The sequence below is a fragment of the Bos grunniens genome, chromosome 12, assembly GCF_055505025.1.
Source record: "Bos grunniens cultivar Pamir isolate PY7600 chromosome 12, Bosgru_T2T1.0, whole genome shotgun sequence".
Lineage (NCBI taxonomy): Eukaryota > Metazoa > Chordata > Mammalia > Artiodactyla > Bovidae > Bos > Bos grunniens.
In genome coordinates, this window is record NC_141176.1 from 36,189,211 (window position 1) to 36,216,141 (window position 26,931).

General features: G+C 49.7%; 1 protein-coding gene across 2 annotated transcripts in view; it reads left to right on the plus strand.

Annotated features, from left to right (window-relative positions):
- Nucleotides 1–24,677, plus strand: part of CRYL1 (crystallin lambda 1) — a 56,487-nt gene extending 31,810 nt beyond the window's left edge. For both annotated transcript variants that reach the window (XM_086329802.1, XM_086329803.1), the window contains exons 4-8: nt 8,600–8,761; nt 10,566–10,760; nt 19,767–19,872; nt 23,690–23,796; nt 24,126–24,677. In XM_086329802.1, the coding sequence (XP_086185928.1) occupies nt 8,600–8,761; nt 10,566–10,760; nt 19,767–19,872; nt 23,690–23,796; nt 24,126–24,236 (681 nt within the window). In that variant the 3' untranslated portion in view covers nt 24,237–24,677. The remainder of the gene's footprint in view (nt 1–8,599; nt 8,762–10,565; nt 10,761–19,766; nt 19,873–23,689; nt 23,797–24,125) is intronic.
- Nucleotides 24,678–26,931: the final 2,254 nt, after the last annotated feature.

Sequence of the window (26,931 nt, forward strand, 5' to 3'; positions counted from 1 at the left end):
TCTGGCTTTGGAGGGGGGCTCCTTACCCAGACTCTCTGCCTCAGCCCCCTCCACTGTAAAATGAGGCGATCATGGAGCTGCTCCATTGTCATGAGAGCTGAGTGGGCATCTGTGAATTAAACAAGCTCCTTTTTATCAGCACCCAAGCAGCGCCTGGCTCAGAAGAAGTCGGCAAAGTGGGCTCACCCTTCAGCCCCTCGGTATCCCCATTTATGACCAGGGAACCAAACTGACCAAGGGTAAACATGCAGTCAGTGGTAGGTCAGTGTTTATCTTCTCATATCAGATTGGGTTTCTGAGCCAGAAGTGAATGTAAGATTTCTGGCTCAGTGATGCATTTTCCCTCACGATCCTGGAATTGGATGAATGTTGCATCTCATGTGAACTCTTTCCCACATCAGCAATTCTCAGAGTTAGAGAGACTGGGCAGGTGGGCTCTCAGACCCAGGAAGGACACCTGGAATTGCCTGAATCTTCGGATTTTTCACATTAAGCAAGTTAGAAGTTGGAATTTTTATTTCTGATTTTAAAATCTTGGTTCAGGTTTTCTTTTTTTCTTTTTAATATTTATTTTATTACTTATTTGACCGCACCAGGTCTCAGTTGTAGCACGTGGGATCTTTTAGCTGTGGCATGCAAACTCAGTTGTGACATGTGGGATCTAGTTCCCTGACCAGGGATCCAACCCAGACACTCTGCACTGGGAATGTGGAGTCTTTCCTAATCACATTGTGACCGTGTGTGACCTCTGACCACAATCTGGTATATTAATTCTGTTTGACACTCCTGTTCCCTTTGAGAACCTTCATGAGTATTTTCTTCTTTACCACTTTTGTTTTACTTCCTTCAGAGACGTTTCTCTCAGGCTGGTAGACATGTATAAAACCCTGTTGTTTCAATGGTGACTTAGCGAGTGTTAGAGTTTTATATCCAGTCTTCATTACAAAACACATTTTGGGTAGGAGGAGGAGGTCTAACAAAGGCTTAACATAGATGTAAAAATACTTAACAGAATATTAGCAAATCAGATCTAAAAATATACATCAGTTCAGTTCAGTCACTCAGTCGTGTCCGACTTTTTGCAACCCCATGAATCGCAGCATGCCAGGCCTCCCTGTCCATCACCAACTCCCGGAGTTCACCCAGACTCACGTCCATTGAGTCAGTGATGCCATCCAGCCATCTCATCCTCTGTCGTCCCCTATCGAAGTTATACAAGGCTGGTTCAATACTTGAAAACAAATTAATGTAAACCATTACAATGCACTGCTGTTATTTTTGCTTTGGATGTTCACTTATATTTTAGAGCAATTGAAAACAAAACATTTATTTTATCTTCATTTACTCCATTTCCAGTGTTCTTCATTTCTTTATATAGATCCAGTTTTCTCTCTGGCTAGTTTTTTTTCCTTCTGCCTGCAGACTTTCCCTTAAAATTTATTCCTATTCTTAGATTCACAGGTTGGCTTGGAATGAATTCCTAAACTTACTGTTTTTCTCGGAAAAGTTTTTGTTTCTTCATTTTTGAAAGATGTTTTTACTGACTGTAGAACTGTGAGTTGACAGGTATTTTTTCTTTTAGCACTTAAAAATGTCACTCCATTACTTTCCATCTTCTATGATCTCTCAAAAAGTCTTAATTTCATTCTTGTATATATTATGTGATTCTTTCTCTGACTGCCTTCAGTATTTCTTTGTCTGCTTTACTCAGCAGTTTGAACATAACATACCTCTTTATCCCCAAATCCACAACCATGTGTGTGGATTTGGGGGTAAAGAAGGGTATTTATCTTGCATTGTGTTCTCTCAGCTTCATGCTTGTGTAATTTGGGATTTTCTTTAGTTTTGGATATTCTCAGCCATTATTTCCTGGAATGTTGTCTTCTGCCCCATTCCCTGACCCTAGAAATGTTTGGATTTCAGTCACACATGTGATAGATCATTTGATAATTTTCCTGCAGGTCCTGGATGCTCTGTATATGCTCCTCAATCTTTTTGCTCTTTGTTTTTCACTTTGGCTAATTTCCATTGACTGGTCTGCAGTTCACTGATTCTTTCCCAACTGTGTTGAGTCTACTGATGAGTCAGTCAAAGGCATTCTTCATCTCTCCTTTGTTTTTAATTTTTAGCATTCTCTTTGATATTGTCTTCCAGTTTCTATTTCTCTGCTGAAATCACCCATATGATGTTGTCCACATTTTTCACCCCAGAGCCTTTAATATTTTTAATCACAGTTACTTAAAATTCAATGTCAGATTGTACCAGTATCTGAATCATACCAGGATCTGGTCCTGTGATCCCTCTGTCTCTTGGGTGTGCACTTTTTTGTATGCCTCATAATTTTTTGTTTTTGAAATCCGGACATTTTGAGCAGGACAGCAGATTTACGCCTGGGATTTGACACACCTTTCTTCCTACAAGGCTTTTGTTGTAAGGATTTGAGTTGATCTAGTTAGGAGTTGGGCAAGTTTTAAGGTTTGCAAGTTTCTGTAGTCACCCTTGGTGCATACAAGTTTCAAATCCTTAAGCAATACCTGTGTTTAGGGTGTTCTCCCTCACTATGTTCTCCACCCTCAGCTTTCAGTCTTCCCTTTGCAGTGCTCTCAGAGAGAGTCTCTTTCCATGTTCTTGCTCTGTCCCTTCCCAGAAGTGTTCTTTTCTCACTAGGTACTTAACACTTGCTGGCCTGGGAAGGGTCTTCTCTTGGGATTCTGATTAAGCCTTTGTCTCGTTCAGGCTTCCCTGGTGGCTCAGATGGCAAAGAATCTGCCTACAGTGCAAGAGACCCAATTTCGATCCCTGGGTTGGGAAGATCCCCTGGAGAAGAAAATGGCAACGCATTCCAGTATTCTTGCCTGGGAAATCCCTGAAAAGAGGAGCTGGGCGGGCTACCGTCCATGGGGTCGCGAAGAGTTGGACATGACTGAATGACTAACGCTAGCATTCATTCCTCTTCCTCCCCCAGGCATAAGGGTTTTTATTTCAGTTCCCTTCCCCCACCTAGAGTGAGTTTTCAGTAATGGTAGGTTTTGTGCTTTTGTCTGCATCCACTTCAGTGAATTAAGATGTATTTATGTCACATGCTGAAGGACTCAGATGTTGGACCACAGTTTACCTGTATGTTAGAACTTTTCAACATTTCTACATGTTTTTTAAAAATCTTTAAAAAAATTATTTCTTTTTATTTTTATAATTAATTAATTAATTAATTAACTTTTGGGTGTGCTGAGTCATCACTTGCTGCATGGGCTTTTCTCCAGTTGCCCAAGTGGGGGCCGCTATCTAGTTCGGTGGGGGCCGAGTGCAGGGGCCTCTCATTGCGGTGGCTTCTCTGGTTGTGGAGCACAGGCCCTGGGCACAGGGGCTTCAGTAGTCGTAGCGTGTGGGCTCACTAGTTGTGGCACACAGGCTTATTGCTCTGAAGCATGTGAGATCTTTGTGGACCAGGAATCAAACCTGTGTCTCCTGCATTGGCAGGCAGCCTCTTAGCCACCACCAGGGAAGTCCTAGAATATTTTAAATTATAATATTTTTTTATGTCAAGCATTTTAACTTAATTGTAAATAAATGATATCCTAAAAGGTATTAAAAAACTTGTTGGAATGAGTTGGGGATAGACACACCATCAGGCCAGCAGTTGTCACCTGTGTCCCTTCTCTCACCTCCATCCCCTATGGTTACTTGAGGAAAGACCTCTGCTGGAAGCAGACCACAGCCACCCTGGTCACCTCGACACCCAATCCCCAGGACATTCCTCAGGACAGCCTGCTCTGCTTTTTACTTTAGAAAAGTCTCTAATTGAGTATAGTTTATTCTAGATTACTATAGAACATTGTTTAGGATTTATAATATGCTTTAAAAGTATTTTGATTTTTAATGAAAAATGTGAGGCTTTGGTTAGAGCACAGTGCAGTTTATTATCTGTGATATTGAAAACCTGTACTTTAACACATGCTATTTGTTCTACAATAAGAAGATTTATGGGATTTTTTTTTGTAATTATAACATCTACCTCTTGAGAAATCTAGTCATAGTAGTCTATTAATCTGATAGATTTTTAACAATTGTGCTCTTTCAAGAAATAGTGGGACTTCCCTAGTGGTGCAGTGGATAAGAATTGGCCTGCCAATGCAGGGAACACGGGTTCAGTTCCTGGTCCAGGAAGATTTCATATGCTGCAGAGCACCTAAGCCCATGAGCCACAGCTACTGAGTCCACCCTCTAGAGCCCATGACTCGCAACCTCTGAAGCCCATGCGCCTAGAGCCCATGCTCTATAACAAGAGAAGCCACCTCAGTGTGAAGCCTGTGCACTGCACCTAGAGAGTAGCCCCCACTTGATGCAACTAGAGGAAGCCCCCACAAAGCACAAAGACCTAGTGCAGCCAAAAATAAATAAATTGATAAATAATTTTTAGAAATAAAATAAAGAAATAGTTAATAATAATAAAAAAGAAATTGCTGATGATTAAACAGATTTCCCAGTATTCAGGTATGGATGTGAGAGTTGGACCATAAAGAAAGCTGAGTGCCAAAGAATTGATGCTTTTGAACTGTGGTGTTGGAGAAGACTTTTGAGAGTCCCTTGGACTGCAAGGAGATCCAACCAGTCCATCCTAAAGGAAATCAGTCCTGAGTATTCACTGAAAGGACCGATGCTGAAGCTCCAATACTTTGGCCACCTAATTCAAAGAACTGACTCATTGGAAAAGACCCTGATGCTGGGAAAGATTGAAGGCAGGAGGAGAAGGGGACGACAGAGGATGAGATGATTGGATGGCATCACTGACTCATTGGGCAGGAGTTGAGCAAGCTCTGGGAGTTGGTGATGGATAGGGAAGCATGACATGCTGCAGTCCATGGGGTCGCAGAGTTGGACATGACTGAGCAACTGAACTGAACTGAAACATGTTGAAGCAAGAAATTGCTGATGACTAAAGAGGTTGAAGCAAGAGATGTATTTAGTGCAAAGAGACAGAAATTGTGATGTAGATCATGTCCACCCTCAAGTTGAGAATGGATTCCTTTCTGCCATGGTTACAGTAGGATTTTAGCTCAAATTTCCTTTCTTGCCATCTCTTTCCTGCTAAAATTGGCAAATAGAACTTCTTTGCATGTAAAATATCTTAAGCACCAAAGTCTTCTAGTTTAGTTTTTCTTTCTAAAGAAAGAAGTTCTAGTTTTTCTTTTCTATCTGGAAAGAACATTGAAGACTGTTTCCAGATATTTCGCACTGACAAATGTAGATTTTTCTAGCAATAGGATGCCTATCTAAGATGCATGACTTGCCTTTAAAAAAAAATCAATGAAATTTCATTTTCCCCATGAAAGTATTTGTTTTGGAAGCTGCACAGGGTTGCACAGCGAGTGGATCATCTGCAGAAGTCAGCGCCCTCTCAACCAGTCCCGCCTTTGCCTGGGGATCAGTCCAGAACCCCACCTCGTGGCCACGCCCCCTCCCCAAAACCACCCTGCAGGGTCTGAGTGCTGTCCTTGGTGAATTCTACTGATCTGTGTGCTAAGTCACTTCAGTCGCATCCAACTCTTTGTGAATAAAACACTAAAGTATATAAATTGTTTACTTTAAAAAATTATAAGTAAATGAAAGAGAACAACAAGTTAGACCTGTAATAATACCATCATCCAGTGTCCTTTTAAGTCTTTTCTGCTGCTGCTGTGTAATCTTCTGATGTGCCGATAACAGTTGTGATACTTGGAAAGTTCCTTACACTTTCCTTGTCCTCAGAATCTGAGCTAGTGGTTGTGTGTGAGATTATCACTTATTATAGATACATCTCTCCCACTTCAAAACAAACAAAACACAAATAATAGCCGTTGCTTAGAAAATGTCAGAGTTTAATGAAGCAAAGTCAAGCTAGTTACCTTCAGTAGTGAAAGAGAATTTTTGCTGACACTCGACGTCTAGTGGCTTTCCCTGGACGGGCCCTGGAAAGGCTCGGTGAGCCCCGAGGCACTCTCACCTACTGGGAGCGGGATGTATGTCTAGCTGTTTGCTGTCACTTCCTCCCAACTGTCCATGGTCACCAAGCGAGAGCAGCCACTCTCAGCTTCACAATCCACCCAAAAGATAACCGTCCCGAGTAACAGTCTGCAGACCCCAGTTCTCAGACAAGCAGTGAGCAACAGCGAGATGATGAACTCAAGGCTTGACATAGACAGAGGCGTCTTAACCCTGGCCCAGCACATGGAACACAAGTGGGTTAACAACGATGGCAACAATGAAACTTCAAGCAAATGCACTGTTAAAACCCTTACATAATTGTAGCAGGCTTGGATTTCCTCTGCTTCGAGTGTTCTTGCCTCTTTGATAATCAGACGATCTAAAGAAAGGCATAGAATTTCAGGGGAGAATCTGCAGGCCAGGCTCACAATGAGGCCATTCACAGGGCTCTTTCATTAGCCTGCACAGTATCGGCATGACGATTCATCTCTGGCTTCACTACAAGGCTCCATTTAAACCCAACCCAACTCGCAGACTTAACTGATCCAGGAATTACTCAATACAGCCCGCCAGCTACTGTAGCTTTTCCCCTTTGATAAGGGGTTTAACACAATGGGCTTCACAGTTCTTAAATGACTCTACTTTTTTCACCCGGTCTTTGAGATGTGGTGCTTATGTGACCTTTTGTTCTGAATAAAATTTCACGTGGTGTGACTATATTTTTTAAAACTACTAACAGACCCAATATTGACGCCTTACCCATGGAGGAAAGCTTTTAAAACCTTGTAGATGGTATAGAAATGAAATTCATGTCATTTACCCAGCTAACTTCACTCTATTAGATTATTAGATATTATTAAACCTGAAAATATTTTATTTTGGGGGTGATTTGATAAAGTTACAGGCAGTACTTCTGCATTTTGCGTCGACTTTTGCAGGCTGCTGGTTGTCTTCTGGTTTGTGCAGTTTCTGCCTCCACAGGACCAGGGCACCCTCAGCAAGTTCCTGGTGGGGAGGGCAGTGGGGAGCCTGATCTCAGAGTGGAGACCATCAGGAATGAATGTATTTGGCCACAAACCACTGGGAGTGCGGTTGGCCCCCATTGCACCTGAGAACTGTGGGTCTCAGACTTCATTGAACACAAGTCATCAGAGTGACGGATAAGCATGCAGGTGCCTGGGCCCCATCCTGAATCTGACTTAGTACGTCTGCAGTGGGGACCTGAGGATTTGCATGGTTAACAAGCACAGTTGATTCTGTTATCAGACCCCACTAAGAACCATTACCCCAAATTCACTGGGGACTGTGGGAACTCAGGGACCCTTGTTAGTAGGAGTGACTCCTGGTGGGATTTCCTGGGGCAGTGCTGGGAGGGGAGGGCGCACCTGAAGGTCCAGCTAGCATCCCCTTCTGTTCCCAGTCTCTCCACAGCAGGGCAGCAGCTGCCCTGAGCATCCAGTTCCCAGGGACCTGCCTGTGGGCCTGTGTTTGGGCATCTGAGAACGGCTTCCCACAGCCCCCATCCCCCCACCCCCTGCCCGCTCTGCGCATAATCTGAATTTCCGAACAGTCATTATCTGCGATATTTAATCCAAATTCGCTTCTCTACCCTCCTCCGTTTCCCCTTATTAAAATAATTTTAGAGTTTTAGTAACAGAGGTCTTTTTCAAAGGATTTCTGATAAGAAGTGGACTCTCAAGAAGCCTTTTGGGAATTATGGATGTAGCATGTGTTTGCTGATTTCATGAAGATAAGATTTTTCCTTGAAGATAAGTCGATCTGATGATCAGGACACACAAGTGGTGGTGACTATTGTTGATATTCATACACTTCACCTGCAGTGCTGTTGTGTATTCTGTTTGTAGAATCCACCCCCATACAGTTGGAGGGCTTTTTTATTATGAGAATTTTCAGCCTGACACAGAACTAGAAAATACAGTTCCCAGAGTTACCAAGATCTGTCGTACTTTTTGACAGCTATTTTTTTCCTGTTCTTAAATATTTAAAAAATTTTTATTTTTGTATTTTATATAGTTCTTTTTAAATTTATTTTTAATTGGAGTATAATGGCTTTACAATGTTGTGTTGGTGTCTGCTGTACAATGAAGTGAATCAGCTCTCTCTTGAGCCTCCCTCCCACCCCCCATCCCACCCCTCTAGGTCATCACAGACCACGGAGCTGAACTTCCTGTGTTACACAGCAGCTTCCCACTAGCTCTCTGTTTTACACAGAGTAGTATATAAATGGGGGCTTCCCCAGTGGCTCAGATGGCAAAGAATCCACCTGTAATGCAGGAGACGTGGGTTCTATCCCTGGGTCGGGAAGATCCCCTGGAGGAGGAAATGGCAACCCACTCCTGTATTCTTGCCTGGAGAATCCCATGCACAGAGGAGCATGGCGGGCTGCAGAGTCACAAAGAGTCGGACATGACTGAAGTGACCGAGCACACACCCTGTATATGTGTCAGTACTGCTCTCTCAGTTCCCCACTGTGTTCACAAGTCCATTCTCTACCTGTTCTTGAATGTTGCTGGTGGTTCTCTAATTGGTTCATTTTGGGAAGGACGCAAACACGAGATGCTTTGCTTGGGCCTGAGTGTGGCGACCCTGTGTGATAACGTGAGGTTGTCCTTTTTAGGAATGTGTCCCGGAGAACCTGGAGCTGAAGCGGAAGCTGTTCGCTCAGCTGGACAAAATCGCCGACGACCACGTCATCTTGAGCAGCTCCAGCTCATGCCTCCTGCCCTCCAAGCTGTTCGCCGGCTTGGCGCACGTGAAGCAGTGCCTGGTGGCCCACCCCGTGAGTATGTCCAGCCAGGAAACCCAGCGAGTCTCGTTTGGGTTTCCAGGAGCAATTCATCTCGATGAACCTGCTTGTGCTTTTTAACTGCTTTTTAACATATGAGATGTAATTCATATATCACACAATTCAACTTGTACAATCTAGTATATTTTTAGTATATTTAGCTTTTTAGTATATTTAGCAAGTTGGACGTTATCATCATTTTAAAAAGAATTTTATCCAGAATTCCTTGAATTGTATCTTGTATCTCACGCGTTGTGAGAAAGAGTGAACAAATCTTACAGACTTCTGGCCTCAAGTCACTCACTGTCACAGGCCTGGGGTGCTGTGGTGAGGTCGGCTCCCACCACCTGAGTTGATTTAGGACAGGTGGGGCATGTGCTCAGGTGAGGGGGAGAGACCAGGGCATAGTTACAACTATGACTCGGGGAACGGGGAGGCCATGTGTGGTCTCAGCGTGCCTATGGCGCCATGTCTCCTGGAGGGGTCTGAGTGGGCAGAGGGAAGCTGGCTGCCAGGGCGGCCCGGGGACAGTAGGGCTTAAAGGAAGTGTGGGTAGGAAGTCTGCAAGGCAGCCTGCGAGCGAGACTGAGACAGGAGTGAGCCAGATGCACAGAAAGACGCCTTTTACCTGTTTGTCCTGACCTGTGTTCTGCCCCTACAAGGCTCACAGCACTGCAGAGACCCCAAGCCCAACACCCCTGTCTTCCCATAAAGAGAAGTTCATCACGGACAGACATGCTCTCTGTTCTTATAATTCTGATGTTTAAAAAGGCCAGAGGTCACATATCTCTGTAGGAACTCAGTGACTCCAGTCAGGGGGTCAGTGATTCAGCTGAGAATTTATAGTTTATTTGAAGTAGGTGCTCCCCCAGGACAGGCTGGGAGCAGAGGGAAACCTCCAAGGTGTGAGGGCCAGCTGGCTGCCCCTCCAGGCTGTTCCAGGGGAAATATGTTCTCTATCCTGTGGAAATCATTTTAAAATGGATGCCTCTTGTACTTTTTGGTAAATGTGAGATTTTTACCCATTTTCACCCATACTCGGAGGAAAAACATTAAAATACAATATCGTTTGGGGAAAGAGTTTAGCGAGCGTGCATCTGCTTAGTGGTGAGGGTTATTAGCAAGCCTTTTGTCAAATAGCATTTTCTTTAGAGGTAGGAGAACTCTCTCTAAGAATCTTCAAGAAGGATTTCTCAAAGTAAACCGAGAAAACCAAAGCCAAGAAACCACAAGAAAACCAATGCTGGTCAGGCAAGCCGTCCCACTGCGGGCAGACTCTCTTCCTGTCTCAGATGACACTCGGTACTGAGGCTCTAGGGCATTGCCTGTGTGACTCGTGGGTGAGATTTGATCGGGGGAGCCAATGTTTGAGGCTCAGCATGGAGACATTAAGGGAGTTCCAGGTTTGAGGAAGATACTACCCATAGCACCGATGCGGTAGAATGGCAGTGACTCATGTGGGAAGAGAAGGCTGGGCGAAGGTTGGGAGAAGCCTGTGAGGGTTGGACAGCTGGTGGCAGAGCCCCGGGAAGTCAGTGGTAAACGTGCAGGGGGCCCACTGGCACCCGTGAGCTGGAACCTCAGGGTTGGTTACAATGCCTGCAGTTCTGCGCCCAAATTCTTTCTTTGTCTCCCCTCTTTGTGAACGACTTTATTCCTCCAGTTTCTTGTCATCGGATGGGCCCCTCATTCCTGTGTTGAACCTGCCCCCCACCCACCCTGACCATTCAGGATCGTGAGTGACACCCCGCATGCCAGAGCCGTCTTCTTAACTCTCTCCGGCCATCTCTCTCCCAAGGTCAACCCACCGTATTACGTGCCGCTGGTGGAGCTGGTCCCACACCCAGAGACGGCCCCCGCCACTGTGGACAGGACCTATGCCCTGATGCGGAGGGTCGGACAGTCCCCGGTCAGGCTCCTGAGGGAGATTGACGGCTTCGCCCTGAACCGCCTCCAGTATGCGGTCATCGCTGAGGCTTGGCGGCTTGTGGAGGTGTGTGGCGGGGCTGGGGCCCCTGGCTGAGCGGGGGCGGGCAGGTGGGCTGGGGGTGGGGTTGGGGGGATGGGAGGGGCAGGAGCCTGGCGGGGTGGGCAGAGAACCAGGCCCGATCTGTTCCAGAGACCAGAGGCACCCCTTCCTCTCAAGAGATTCCTCTGTACCATCAGTCACAGAGGATATTCACACGTGATGAAGACTTCTATTCTTGCCCTTTCCTGTCATTTCCACAGCATTTTCTCTGTGATGTGCTGAGTTTCCCCACGGTCTCAGACTGCTCCCCACCCCCAGTGGCACTGTTTTTCAAGAGGAAAAAGAAATTATTTTTTGAGTAAACTTGTGTCCTTTAAAGGAACCCCATTTATTTCAAGAGCTTGAGGAAGAAACAGTGGATAGCTTTTAAACTTGTTAGTTCTATTCTTGTCTCACACATAGAGAGGAGTTTATATATATATATATATATTTATATACCTGTATATTTACATATGGACTTCCCAGGTGGTTCTAGTGGTAAAGAACCCACCTGCCAATGCAGGAGACACTGGTTCGATCCCTGGGTCAGGAAGGCCCCCTGGAGGAGAGCATGGCAACCCACTCCAGTATTCTTGTCTGGAAAATCCCATGAACAGAGGAGCCTGGCGGCTACAGTCCATGGGGTTGCAAAGAGTCAGACATGCCTGAAGTGACTTAGCACACAGAGGTTTGTCAGTTTCTTGAAGAGAAGGCTTTTGGTTTCATTGATTTTTTTCTTCCCCCTTATGGTTTTCCTGTTTTTCGTCTCATCAGCTCTGGAGAGAGGGTGTCCCTTCATCCTTGCAGCCAAGCAGGAGAGAGAAATTCTAGAGGAGATGGGGTGGGAGGGTAGGGCCCGCAACTGCGGGCCTGTCGTAGTGGGGAACAAGTGGGGGACACGACCAGGGGTCGGGGCGGGGTGGGCAGGAACGGGCTCCCGGGGCACAGGGTCCCACCCCCGGCCGCGACTGCATGAGGGCTGGTGGGCGCTCACAGCCACTCAGTCCTTTTTCTGTGGCCCGTTCGGCTGCAGAATTGGGCCAGAGCAGCCCTAGTTAGCAGCAGCGCTAATTGGCCGGGAAACACTGACAACCGCAGCCTAGGGGCCCAGAGTTAGGTCTGTGGGTGATGGATCCTGTTGCTGGGAAAGTGCTTTTCAGCTTATCCCCTTAAGCTGATGGGCATGATGAGGGAAGAAGTGCTCAGGTGATAGACTGTTGCCCAGACAGTGGCTGAGCTTGCACTGCTCGTAAATTCCTGTCCTGTTGCAAGAGGGTCATGGAGGTGAGTGGCGGTGAATCACAGAGCCTCTGAGGATTCTCAGTTCGTTGGAATGTGGGGGTGGTAATGAGCTTCAGATTGCTGAGCTCAGGTGTTGTTCACGCTTCTGAGAAACAGAACCTCCAAATGGATATCTGCCCGTGGGTCCTGAGCTGCAGGGCTTCCAGGGCTTCCATTCTGGTGTTCAGTTCGGGACGTAGTATCTGCGGTCCGTACAGGACCTTTGGAGAGAGTCCAGGCCTCTGTGGCCCAGCTTTATTCTGGACATGGATGCAGCCACTGTGAGCACTGCTTTCAGCTACTAAGGTGCATCTCAAAGGTCACCTGGTAAAATGAGCAGACCAGGCTTTCTGTGGTTAAACTCCATCAAGTGTTTCTGTTGAGTGTAGTTTAGGACAGTGCAATGTTTCCCTGCAGCAAACTTTAATCAAGTCTAATTGCTTACATACCTGATACCATGTGAATACAGCTGTTTCTTTAAATACATGTTTTATTTTTCTATTTTTGGCTGTGATGGGTCTTTGTCTAATAAATGTTTTCATTAATTTTTCTATTATTAACTGTGCTGGGTCTCTGTTGCTGCTCAGGCTTTTCTCTAGTTGCGCTGCAGGAGCTTCTCATCTCAGTGGCTTCCTTTGCTGTGGAGAAAGGCTCTCGAGTGTTCGGGCTCCAGTAGTTGTGGAACACGGCCTTAGTTGCTCCTCAGTATGTGAGATCTTCCCAGACCAGGGATCAAACAGGTGTCTCCTGCATCAGTAGGTAGATTCTTTACCTCTGAACCACCAGGGAAGCCCAACGTTGATTTTTTAAAACGATTTAATTCACTTTCACTTAGAACACAAACATGTCTGAACAACGAACACTAGGTTTTCACTTCTCCCCCCATCTTACCCAACTGCCAGACGGCATCTCCCTCATCCCGCTGGCCTCCTGCTTGGCATCTTGGCATCGTTGTGCAGCCTTTGATTTCAGGAGCGGAGGTGAAGATGGCAGCCTGCTTTTCCTCATCTCTGTCGTGTGAACAAAGGGTCCCTCCAAAGGTGGCGGCCAGATGGGGCAACTCCTCAGGCCTGAGAGGAAGTCCCTTCTCCGGTCACCACGAGTCTGGTGCTCCTGGGCCAGACCTGCTACGGGGTGGTGAGCTCCTGGCCTCGTCCTGAGAGTGTGCTTAGACTTGGGGGAACAGCAGCTCCTTGGCAGAGGGGGCGGCTGGGGGAGGTGGTGCGGTCCAGGGAGTCTGGGGACGAGAGGACCCGAGGCTATAGATGCGTGAGGAGTGCTCACACTGCTCTCACTTGGGCTGTGATCACCTGGAGGCATGAGGTCCTTGGCTTTCTTCTCTCCTTTCAGAGCCAGGGTCAGTGTGCGTGCCCCTAGTTCCCCAAGTCCAAGTTCATCCAGGAAGTTTACTACTCAAACACACGACCTCTGAGAAGGACCTTCACTGAGTCTAGGCGTGGCGGAGGGAGTTTTTTCCACGAATACCACCCTGAGTGGGTCCCCTGCAGCCCAGTAAGTGCAGGCCCTCCCAGCTGTTCTGGAATAAAACCAGAACAAATGGACAGCGAGGAGGCGAAGGAAAGCACAGGCCCAGGCTGAGCCACACGCTCCCTGTCCCTGGATCAGGGAGTCTGCAGCCCCGACAAGAGGAAGCAAGTTCAAAGCCCGGCTCCAGGTGGTGGGTGTGGGGCTGGTTAGAAGGTTTCTTCAGAGGAAGGTGCTGGAAATAACAGGGCTGCTTCAGCGTGACTCACCTGGCACGTGGCCAGAAGGGAAAAGCGGCTTGAATGAAGTGCTGCTGAACAGACCTTGGCGACACCCGTCTGTGTATTTGGCAGGGAGATTCGTGTAGAAGGATGTGAAGGGAAGTCAGAGGAGTCAAGACGGAGCTGGGCTCCTGCCTCCATGCCACCACACCCTCCACTGTAGAACTCTCTACATTTTATGTTGTCTAAAATTTAAACTTGAAGATTTAGGGATTGGGAATTCCTTGGTTTCCCAGTGGTTAGGGCTCCACTGCTGAGGGCCTGGTTTCCATCCGTGGTCTGGGAACTAAGATCCTACAAGCCACATGCCCCCTCCTCCCCCTCAAGAAAAAGTTTAAGGGTTTAAAAAAATAAATTTATTGTCTATTTATTTATTTGGCTATGCCATACAGCTTGTGGGATCTTAGTTCCCCAACCAGGGATTGAACCTGGACCCCCAGCAGTGAATGTTCAGAGTCCTAACCACAGGACCACCAGGGGACTCCTACCAACCTCCAGATTAACCGACATCTGCTTTCTCAGCTGTTAGTTGGAAGAGCCTCCTGTCAATGGCCTTTCATTCAGAGGTCGATGGAACGGGAGATGCTTTTTGTTACAGGACAGGTCTGGAAGGACCCCATGGTCTCAGCATTTTTAAGAAGCCCCAGAGCTATATCAGAAGCACACCCACCGCTCAGCAAGTGTTTAATGTCTTGCATTGACCACTGGGAGCCAATCAGATAAACCAGAGGCCACTCATAGCTGACCTGAGTTACTCCACATGTGACAAACTGTGGAGCCAGAAGGCTGCAGGAGCTTTTCTAAGGCCAGTGGTGGTTTTGCGCAGACTTGAGCTTCCTGGGTGGCTCAGACGGTAAACAATCTGCCTGCAGTGCAGGAGACGCGAGTTCAATCCCGCATCAGTTAATTAGAACTCTTCCAGCAACGATGGTCTGTAAGAAGTAGACCATTTTTATAACAGTGTTTACTGTTTTATAGGAGGTGACTTTATGAGTAGCCACAGTGGCGAGCAGTAAAGCCCTATTCAAAGGAGACATGCTGCTGATGTATTATTTTAGAGACAACTCCAGCCCCATTAACAGATAAACATAATGAAAACACCAACCACACATTCAATTAAAAAAAAAAAAAAACCTGTCTGGCATGCCTGGGGTTACTCTTACAGTGTTTAAAGCAAAAGCATTTATGCTAGTGTTCTAACAGCTCTAAAAAAGAAACAAAGTGAGGTGCTGTTACTCTAACACCTGACTGCCTGTCCTCTCCCACAGGTGCTCGGGCAGTGAGAGGTTTCAGCTCCTCTGGTGTGAGCTGACAGGCAGGCCGGGGGCCCCTGATGGAGGTGGGGGGTGGGGTGGGAATGAGTGCCCAGGAGAGGAGGCAGAGAAGGGGGCCACAGGTAACAGCTGGACAGGAGCCTATTCGTCCCGCCCCCAGTGCAGGCGGGAGCTGGCCCTGGAGGTCAGAGGGGCAGAGACTGGGTTGTGTGTGCCTGCTGTTGGGGGGGGCGGCTTTCACTGCTTGATTCAAAGTGAAAGTGTTGGTCCCTCAGTCGTGTCCGACTCTTTGCAACCCCATGGACCTTGGAATTCCCCAGGCAGGATCACTGGGTTGGGTTGCCATCAAACCTCTGTGTAAAGAGCTTCCTTCCCAAGGACCCTCAGTCCTGGCCTCACCGAGCCCCGGTGCACTTGTATTTGCCCAAACAAGGGATTTTGCTGTGAATGGTTTTAAGGTTCAGACTTTTTGTTTCTATTGGCCTCTTTACCACCGGTGTTTTTCTTCCTGAGAGCTTTGTCACGAGAGAAGTGGGTAACACCACTGTGGCCCAAACAGCTCTGGACTGTCCTTTTGTTGTTCAGTTGCTCAGTCGTGTCCAACTCTGCAACTCCATGGACTGCAGCACGCCAGGCTTCCCTGTCCTTCACCTTCTCCTGGAGTCTGCTCAAGTTCATGTCCATTGAGTCTGTGATGCCATTCAACCATCTCATCCTCTGTCGTCCCCTTTTCCTCCTGTCTTCGGTGTTTCCCAATGAGTCAGTTCCTCGCATCAGGTGGCCAAAGTATTGGAGCTTCAGCATTAGCATCAGTCCTTACAATGAATATTCAGGACTGATTTCCTTTAAGACTGTCCCTTGGATCCGCACTAAGTCTTTCCTCTCCTTCCCTTTCATTTTTTGGTTTATTTCCACTGAAGGCTTTATTCTCAAAAATACTCACAGGGAAAATACCACTTCTGTTCTCTACCCTGAGTTAGAGTGCTTTTATTTTTTCTGCGTTCTTGTCTAGTCCGTGTTAAGAATACTTTCCTTGAGTTTTTGTTCATTTTTAACGGTTCGTGATATTTTGTTTCATTGATCTTTTTGAAAAAAATGAACCTTTCCCCTGTTGTGGGATGTTTTAAGGTCATTTCAGGTGTTCTGCCTTACGGTGCCTCTTTGCACGTTCAGTCTCCTCCTCTGGCTCCTTCTCCCAGAACGACTCAGGCAGCAGGGTCGCCCCATCCAAAGGGATACCTTACCGGAGCTTGGGCCCACCTGGGGCTGCACATCCCAGGGGCCCTGCCAGCCAGAATAGTCCTCTTCGTGTCTCTCATCACCTCCCCCCACCCAGGATCCTGTCTGAGGCTCTGGACACAGGGGCGGGAGGGTTGTGATCCAGTGCCCTGTTGCATCAGCTAAGCGTGTTCAGTCAGCTCGTCTCCAAGGTGCTCGGAGCCCGGTCATCCTGAAGGAATGGCCCCGCCCTGCTTCCCAGAAAATGCACAGCTCATGGACCGCCAGCTTAGGGGTGACTAGAGCTGGCCGGCAGCACTGGGCAGTCCTTCCTGTGAAGTCCTGTCCTGTCCTTGCCCCACCTCCTCCAGGAAGGAGCTGTGAGTGGGGACGGGCAGAGGGGGCCTTTTTCGGTCTCGCTCTGGAGCCAGTTTCGTGGTGCACGTCGGACATGTGCTGCCTGGCAACGAGTGTAGAGAGGAAACACGCAAGTGTGTGTGCGTGGAGGGAATGAATTCATGGCTCCAGGTACTTCCTCATGAGAAAAGCTGGCCTCCTCGTCACCATGGTAGTTCTTAGTTTAAACTCCACTGTCTGTAACTGCCTTATTCTGAATCTTGGATCTGTACGGGCTATGGGGTTAGACTTTGTAAAGGTGGGCCCGGCGCCCCCAGTTGGGCTTTACCGTCTTGCATTAAGGTCATTCCCATGTGGCTCGAGCTTGACCGTCTCTGGGAATCTGGGGTTAAGCCTCAAGGGGCCTCTTTCCCTGAGACCCCTTGTCCTGAGCCTCTGACAGGGGTGATTCTGGACCATCTCAGGCTTCACTCATTCTCACCCTCAGATACAACATTTCATTGCCTAACACATAACCAAGTAAAACGTTTTTTTGCCTCGGTCAAGACACTGGATTGAGGCCTGAATGGCTCTGGTTGTGGGCTGGGAAACTTGTATATAACTTTGTCCCAATTCCTGGGGGGCAAGTCTGTTCCTGGTGGTGGTGGTGCTGGCTGAGGTGGAGAAGTGTTTGCACAAGAAAAAGTTGAAAATTCAGGACCACATGTGGTGAAAAGTAGAGCAAAACAAAGTAGAAGAAGATCAAGATCTGGGAATTAGTAATTTCTAGAAAAGGAAAAAAAAAAAAGGGAGAGAGACCAGGGAAGATGGCAGGAGAAACGTGAGAAAAGCAAGTGAATAAGAGGGCATGCAAAATAAATAATTAAATGACAGAATTTAGTAGGAAAATGGGCTGATTAGAAGGAAGACTACTTCTGTAGCTGGTGATCAGTAGAGGAGATAGTCTTCAGGCTTGCCTCACTCAACACATTTTGCATCCCTGAACTGTGCACAACCCCCAGGACCTCCCCCTTCTTCCTCGTCTCCCCAGGTCCAGTCCAAGTCCCCCGGTGGGTATTTTAGAGATGTCTTCCCGCCTTCTCTCCCTGAGCACAGAGTACCAGACCCGGGATGCCTGAGGGTCCCCTGTGAGGGTTGGCCAAGCAGAGGGCTGGTCATTCTGTCACACACAGTGCTGACGGTGTTTGATACGTGTGATTAGCATCTAGTCAGCTGACTCAAGTAAGGAGATTGTTCTCAATAATCTGGGCAGACTTCATCCAATCAATTGAATGACCTTCAGGGCAGAGCTGAGGTTCCCACCAGTCAATCCTAAAAGAAATCAACCTTGAATATTCATTGGGACTGATGCTGAAGCTGAAGCTCCAGTACTTTGGCCACCTGATGCGAAGAACTGACTCATTGGAAAAGGCCCTGATGCTGGGAAAGATTGAAGGTGGGAGGAGAAGGGGATGACAGAGAATGAGATGGTTGATGGCATCACCAATTCAATGGACATGAGTTTCAGCGAGCTTCAGGAGATGGTGAAGGACAGGGAAGCCTGGAGTGCTGCAGTCCATGGGGTTGCAAAGAGAGCCAGACACAACTGAGTGACTAATACACAAAGAAGCCTACCTCAGAAAATCCATATGGAGCAGAGAGAAGCAGTTAGGAAGAGGAGACATGAAGACTTTTCCCTTTTCTAAACTTGTTCAGCTAATGAATAGCAACTGATAAAAACCTGACTGCCCTCTATGGATGAAGCAGGAGGGAAGGACCCTGAGCCCGGAGGAGGTGTGGGTCCTCCGGACCTGACAGTGTTGGGTGGTGGGAAGCCCTCTGACCCTTTGTCTAGTCAGGTCACTGTCCCCGCTCACGACACTTAACAAATCAAGAATTAACTGCTCTGGGGTGGCTCACTTTGTGGGTGTTTTGAAATCTTTGGAAGTCAGCTCTGAAAGTGCAGAACGTAGTTATGGAAGAAGAGAGCCAAGGCAAACAACATCACAGGTCAGGCTGGCCTCCGGGTCCACATCCCTCACAGTTTGGTGCTGGAATGAAAACCCCAGGCTGTTGGAATGTTGACCCAGGGACCAGGGCTGGGGGATTGGGAATCAGCCATCCCCGCCCAGCTGCCTCTCACAGCATCCCCAGGGGCCAGGGCGGCCCTGGAAGAGGACCAGGCCGAGACATGATATGGGAAGTGGGGCCCCTTGCCATCTAGCAGTCGTTTCTGGTGGTTCTGGGCGGCCCCATAGGCCTCGTGTGCACTTTTCCTCCTGACACCCCCCTAACCCCCCAGCGTTGTCACCAAGAGTGGAGGCCGGTAGACTGAGCATTTGAGTGACCTGAGTGGATCTGCTCTCATCAGTGGTCATGTGAGCCCGAGGATGGTTTAGGACTAATAGGAAACTTGGAGGACTCTTCCTGCTGACAAGGTGCTTGACACCCTGGTACCAGCACCAGGGGCAGGGAGCCCAGGTTGCTGGGGGCATCGGCTCTTGGCGGAGGATGTGCCAGGACATCCCGGGGGTGCCGGCGGTCATGCAGGTTGTCACCATGCGTCCCTGGGCCTTCCCAAAGGAACACATGGGCGGTGGAGGCCCTGTGAACGGCAGCCCCACCTCTGCAAACACACAGCTCTGAGATGCATTTCGTCAGAGAAGCACTCTTCTACAAACTCGTTAAAAGCTGGGCAAGGCCGGGCTTGCAGGCCGGCAGAGCCTGAGGATGGCTTTCCTGCTCCTCCAATGGCCTCAGGTCTTAGATGTCAGGGGACACTTCTGGCTGTTTCCTCTGACACCCTACCCCCTGTGCCCCCATCCGCCGTGCCCCCTCCTCCCCTTCCCTGAAGCTGTGATGGGAGCTAGAGAAGCCAGGACACTGGAGGTGGGGACCATAGGGACAGGAACTGAATTGGTGTCCAACCATTTCACAAGCTGATCTTTTCTCAGGGTTCGTTCGTGTATGATCGCTGTGTGATTCCACATCTGACGAAGCCTGTTCTAGGGCTTCTGGGGTGTTTGGGGTCCTGTTTAGAGAAGTGAGGATGAGAGCAATGGTGACGAATTGCCCTCCCTATGAGCTTACCTCTGGACCCCATTCTCTCCTCTCAGGAAGGTGTGGTGTCTCCGGGTGACCTTGACCTTGTCATGTCAGACGGCCTGGGCCTGCGGTATGCGTTCATTGGGCCCCTGGAGACCATGCACCTCAACGCGGAAGGTAGGGGCTGCCGAGGGGTCTGTGCCAGTTGCTGCTTTCATAGTTTGTAAACAGGCTTGCCTTGTCTTAAACTGAGGAGAAGCAGCACCATGTAGGAGACGCTGCCTGGAGGTATGTGTCATGTTTTTCTTTTTCTTTCTTCCTTTTTTTTTTCTTGAGAAAAATAATTCAGGTATCACAAGAAATTGATAGGGAGAGACTGAGAACAGTTAATTCTCAAACAAATAGAAACAGAAGCTGATGAAACTCGAGAACAAACAGCGTTCAGACAGGAAGGAGGCCCGCGACAATTTTTCAAACAAAGCAGCTGATAAGAAAGCCTAATGGGCTGACCGTGATAGTGGTGGACAGATGTAGCTTTCAACTTCAGAGCATTCCAGGGAGCAGAGGGAGTCAGTTCTGAGATCTGGCTCAGGACCGTGGACATGTGCGTGATTCCTCACCATGCCACCAGAACGTATCGGGAATGCCTCCTTTTGGGTGTAGTTTTCGTAAAGCCAGAATCTCAGGTTAAGGCTGGTTACTAGTCTTAAAAGCTATAGTTTATCTGGAAATGGTAGACATGTTTTAGGATGTATTTTTAATCTAATAAAATAGTGCCTGAGAAAGAGGAGGCCAGCGCGCTTACTCTGCCGTGGAGTGCCAGCTGTGAGTGGTGGGTCTGGCTGGCGGGGCCCTGCTAGACTTGCAAGCTAGATGACCTCGTGCAGGTCAGTTCACTGCCCCTCAGTTTACCCACCTGTAAAACTGGTACAGCAGCCGTGACCTTCACAGGGGTGGTGTAAGCCGGATGGAGACACTGGGCTCGAGTCAAAAACGGTGAGATGAGCTAATCTCATGAGAATCTGTTTTTCCCCATCTTTTCTTATTCCGTATAAACAGCTCTTAAGCAGTTAGGTTCAAAGTCTTCTTTTTGGAGGGGGAGGGGGCCTGTGCCACGCAGCATGAGAGATCTTAGTTCCCTGACCAGGGCTCAAACCTGGGCTCCCTGCAGTGAAAGCATGGACTTGTAACCACTGGACTGCCAGGAAAGTCCCTCAGGATCTTCTAGAAAGCTAAGCTCTGTGAGTTTTTGGAAGTGGATATTGTTGACCAAGCAGAGGGCATGAATGCAAAGAAGAGGTGGGTGGGGTGGGGGTGGGGTGGGCAGCTGAGTGGGATGAAAGGTGAAGTGGCTTTTTTCCTTCCCATTGTCAGTGAGATCATTAGTCTAGAGTAATTCCCATACCACTCATCTTTCATGGTGTAGAGTAGCCAAAACTACAGTTGGAAATAAAACCCTCCTTTTTGACCCTAATGGGAGGGGAGAACTTTCCTTCACTGGACTTTTCTTCACAGCACGGGTTCCAACTCGCCACAAACTTCCCGTGTCTGGAGTGAGTGCAGGCTGCTGGCCTAGCAGACAGTGGGCGTTTATCCGAGAGCTGAGAGCCTGCTGCAGAAAGTGGTCTTATGTTGCTGCTGCTGCTGCTAAGTCACTTCAGTCGTGTCCGACTCTGTGCGACCCCATAGACGGCAGCCCACCAGGCTCCCCCGTCCCTGGGATTCTCCAGGCAAGAACACTAGAGTGGGTTGCCATTTCCTTCTCCAAAGCATGAAAGTGAAAAGTGAAAGTGAAGTCGCTCAGTCGTGTCCAACTCTTCTCGATCCCATGGACTGCAGTCTACCTCCATCCATGGGATTTTCCAGGCAAGAGTACTGGAGTGGGGTGCCATTGCCTTCTCCAGTTCTTATGTTAGTAGGGCTGAAATATTAATTGGCTTTCGAGCAAGTTGGGGGGAAATTATGAATTGTATGAGTTTTACCGTATTTTATTCTGTTCTGAAGAAATGAAAAGCTCTTTTAAAACTACAAGTTTTATAAAAGGCAGTAGGAAAAAAGGTACAAGAAAGCCCCTGGGATTCTCAGGTGACTTCACTGGGGCCACGAGAGAGGAGTGCTTGTTGCGAAGTCATTAAGTAGCCGGAGGTGAAACAGGGCACCTGAATTGCATCCCGAGGCTCATGGTGGGGGAGGAGGGGCAGGGCAGCTCGTTTTCCCCGAAAGTGGGTGAGCTCACAACTACAGCACACCTGCCTGCTCTCTCCTCTCTGTCTTTCCAGCTTTTTCTGTTGGGTGTCACTGCTCCCTCAAAATGGGTAAGCTGTGTTTATGCCTAGATTGTATCACCTTTAGTTTAAATAAACCTACAAAAAGGCACAGTGAAGTAAATATTTAATTTCCAAAAATAGGTAAGTGTTTGGGGCATTTTCCATGTTGCAGACATGCTGCGTATCCAGGAGAACTGGTGGAGGTCGGTGGGGGGCCTCCCCAAGCTCTGAACTGTCCCCCATGCTTCTGGTAAATGCAGCAAAACCCTTCAATTTAAAAGGGAGCGTCCGGAGCTTAAGTGCAGGTGCTGATGTCAGAAAAGTAGTGTGTTTGAATTTTCATCCATCGGACCACTTTCTCTTCTGAGACAAAGTGGGTGTCATCCTTCTTAGAGAGAAGGGAAATGATTTGAGCCAAGTGCAGTTGAAATCAGTGAATTTAAGCTTTCACACAGATGTAGATACACAAAAACTAACCCCACAGAAGTTATGCATCTTTTTTTTTTAAGGCGTGTCCATTGGAGATCACTTTTAAGTGAATCATGCAGTGTTTGTGATCCTTGGACGAGGGCATGACAACCCACTCCAGTATTCTTGCCTGGAGAATCCCGTGGACAGAGGAGCCTGGCGGGCTACAGTCCATGGGGTCGCACAGAATTGGACACCACTGAAAGGACTTAGCATACATGCACATGCAGTGTCTGTGGGGCAGGTGTGAGCCCTGCTCTGGGTTGCTTCACATCCTGCAGTTTGTTTGTTCCCTGTTATCCTTTTAGCCTGTCTGACCCACTGCTGAGTCTCCCTGGTTCTGAAAGACACTGGCTGAGGGCCAGGGCAGCTCAGCAGGTTTGGAGGGGGGTTGCGCTGGGCTCCTGTGAGACCTGCCCCGGGCGCAGGCCTGCACCGACTGGCCTAGCCTCCCTGCCTGGCGGGCAGGGGCGGGCTGGGCTGTGTGTGTGTGCGGAGCGGCCGGTACAGGCAGGCCACCCCGTGTGCGGGCAGCCAATGGCTTCCTCTTGGAATCAGCCTCCCCCACGCACACCTGACGCTACCCTGAGGGCGGCGTCCCCTTTGCCCCTTCAGGGTCAGCCTCTGCTCCACGTGCTTCTCCACCACAGACCTAGGACTCTGTCCTCCACTGAGGCCCCGTGTCGGCGGACGCGTTGGGAGGCGTGTGGTCAGGGGTCACCTGCAGCCCCTGGGGCTGGTGGGGCCCTAACCTGGCAGCCACAGCTGGGCCTGCCCTGCGCGGGTAAATAGCCCGTGTAGAGAACCTGTCGCCCAGGAGGTGAAGGGCCAACTAGAGCCCATGGGTAAGAGGCAAGTAGGGAATGGATGCTGTTGAACTTGCCATCTTTGGTTCTCAGGGGATGCATTTGAGTGGTATACACAGGTACACAGGTGACCTCATAGGCACATTGTTGAAGGAGACGTTTGTGGTGCAAAGAGGACTCACGTGACACTTGAGGACTCAGAGCTGACCCGGGCCGTCCGAGGTCCCTGAGAGATGCTAACCCAGGCACCGTGGGGGCCTGGAAGTCGGGTCGCTTCTCAGGGCTTTACTGCCGGGAGAGGCTGAGTTCTGACCCCGGTGTGGCTGAGCAGGGTGCGTGTCCCATCAGCCGGCCCTCAACACCCACAGGGGCCAGACCCTGCAGACACACCCAGGTTTGGGTGGAGATGGAGCTCACTGACCCGGGGGTATTCTTGTTTCCTTCTGCTTCCAGGTATGTTAAGCTACTGTGACAGGTACAGTGAAGGCATGAAGCGTGTCCTGAAGACTTTTGGACCCGTTCCCGAATTCTCTGGGGCTACAGCTGAGAAGGTGCACCAGGTATGTGAGCTCCTGCCTGCGGAAACAAGGTGTTGCCTGCAGCTGGGGTCTTTGCCTTGACCTCCAGGTTCCTGTTGCTGACCGTCCACGGCCCTGTCAGGGTCACAGGGGACCCTGCGAGCAGTGTGACCAGGGAGCTGGTGGCTCACCCTGGCCGTCAGCTCCCCCCGGGTCTGGGGAGTTACATCAGTTGAGGGTTTGCCAGGCTTCTTCTGTCTCTGAAAGCAGATTCAAGAGTGTGCACAAATAGGAGTGGTTTTCCTTCTGCTTAATTAGTTGTCCTTCACGCTTCTTTCCCCTTTCTCCTCTTTTTTTTTCCCCATTCCCAGGCCATGTGCGTGAAGGTTCCGGATGACGCAGAGCACTTGGCTGCCAGGAGGGCGTGGCGGGACGGATGCCTCATGAGACTCGCCCAGCTGAAGCACCAGCTGCCCCAGTGATGCTGTGGTGACCACTGCCGCCCCCGAGCGGGGACTACCAGCCCTCAGTCCTGAGGCCTTGAGACACCGGGGTGGGGAGGGGGGCTGCGGGAGCCCGGCAGAGGGAGCCCTGCTTGCTGTCCTCACCCCGGCAGGTGCCTGGAGGGGACGTTCCCCAGGCAGGGGTTGGTTACAGCCGCTGGGGTCTGTGGACCATGGATCCCCCCCAATTCCCAGCAGACAAGAGAGCAAATCGTCCGAAGATTTGACTGCTTACTTTCATGTGATTCCACGTGTTTACATATCATGATCGGTGGTTGTAGTTTCAAGTCATTTTAATCTGCTGCAAAATGTTTTTGTAATTATTTTCTGATCTCTTGCTGAGGACCCTGTGGTCCTACACATTTGAGGAGTTCCCTTCATTTTTCTGATCCTTATTCCAAATAAAAATGTTTGATTGCATACAGACATCTTTTCTTCTGCTCTTTCTGGGAAAGACGTGTCCTGGTGATGGACATCAAGTGACCACGATGGTCAGGTCATAAAGCAGATGCTTTGTTCAGAGCTTCCTGTCTGCCGTTTGGTGAAAACCCACACTTTGGGCTGGTGTTTCCCACAGTGCTGTTGACCCCAGGGTCAGGCGTGTTGGAGAAGCCCCCTCTGAGGGTGGCGGGCAATCCCCAGACGCCCCAACAGGGAACACACGAAGATAACTATTACCCGGGCCCAGTGTCACCTCAGCCTGGAGAAGGGCTTGGCATGGGGGATGGTTCAGAAAGGGGGTCCTGAGGGTGACCCTGGGCTGTGGAGGCCGCACCCAGGACAGAGGCTCTGGACCAGAGGCTGGGGTGCGAAGCAGAGCAGCACCCTGCAGGGAGGGGCCCTGGAGCATACAACCTTCCCCCGGGGCCGCCTCCTCAGCCCCGCTCTCGCCCTCACTGTGTCCTCGTCTCTGGACCTGTCCCAGCTTCCTAGCCTGAGAGGACAGCAGATAGGACAGTGGTCCCATGCTCTCCTGTGGGACCCTCAGCTGCCCTGAGCCGGCCCAAGGCCATCCAGCTGGGGCCGCTCCCCTGGTTCCCTCTGGCCCAGGGGGCCTTCCCAGGCGGCTCACCCCTGCCAGCATCCCTTCTTGTGGCCAGGGCCGGGCTCCCATCGGACAGCCCGCAGGACACCGTGCCCTCCAGAGGAGCTGCAGCTTTCGCTCCTGGGCTGGGCCCTGGGGCTCAGCTCTGGCCTGCTCTGTGCTTGCTGGACCCAGGCTGGGGTCCCTGGAGGGTCTCTTGGTGGGAGAGGAACACACATCCCCCACCGGCAAACGTTCACCTGCCCAGGTGACTCTGGACAGGTGGGAGGGACCCCCAGCCTCTCAAGGACGCTCCTGTCCTTCAAGGGCTTCACGGCCAGTCCAGCCCTGGGACTTGGGGGAGTTGTCCCAAGGCGTCCCTCAGCTGGAGGTGGTGACCTTTTGTTTCCTTCTCAACAGGGCAGTCATTTGTATTCTGCTGAGGGAAGACTCTGTTTCCTTCCTTTTGGGCTGGCTTTTTTTTTTTTTTTTTGGTTTCTGCTTTTTTCAGATCTCTGAGCCAGGTCACTGCCCTTCCCCCAACACACCAGATTCCACACCTCCCCCTGGAGTCCGGCCGCTCCAGCCCCACTCCTCCTGGCCGTCAGCTCCTGGGCTGGAGAACATCTCTGGTCCTGGCCCCCCGCCCCGCTCCCTGCACCCCCACCCCCACCCCGGCGGGTGCTGGGTTTCTGCCCAGTCCCACCTCTGGACCGACAGTCTTTTCGCTTAGATCTCAAATGATCCCTTCTGCTGCTGCTGCTGCTGCTAAGTCACTTCACTCGTGTCCGACTCTGTGCGACCCCATAGGTGGCAGCCCACCAGGCTCCCCCATCCCTGGGATTCTCCAGGCAAGAACACTGGAGTGGGTTGCCATTTCCTTCTCCAATAATGATCCCTTCACCTTTTTGGAAAAACTGCCTTTTAATTTTGTGTCCTTAGATACACCATGCTTTTTCTTTTTTTTTGTTTCTTCTTTTTTTGGGGGGGAGTGGGGTGTTTAACCTGAATAATTCCCAAAATAACTTCACTTCCACCACCCCTTTCCTTCCGGAAGCTGGCTGGAGACCAAAGTCTGCCTCCTAACCTCAGGCCTCTTGTGAGGATGACCCTACAAGTCTCCCAGAGAGGAGACTGTGGATGCCAAGCACTTCCTCTGTTGCTCTAAGTGTCTTCATGTAGAGGCTGGATTCATGTGCAGTGTGGGTGAGTAGACACGGGTCTGTGGACTGGGCCCAGAGCCCCTCAAGGGCAGGGCTGCAGGACGGGTCCAGCTAGCGGGGGGCTGCTTGTACCCCAGTCTCCCCTGGGCTATTGTACCAGCGGAGACTGGAGGCAAGGAAGGTAATGCCTCCCATCTCAGGAGCAGCTCTGCCCTGCACAAGCGTCCAGGGGCCACCTCCTCCCTGAAGCCCTCTGGGCCCTCTGCCGGTCCCTGAGACCTCCTTGAGCAGCAGCACTCGTCCGACCCCCAGCCAGCTGCAGGGGCCAAGGGATCATTCAAGTCTTGTTTCTGGAGGTATCTCACACAGAGCAGGTTCTCAACAAAACTGGCCCCACAAACAAATGGACTTGATGGTCCACTTCAGGCCTCTTCTGGTAACAACTGGCTGGGTGACTTGGAGCAACTCTCCACCGAGGACAAATGAG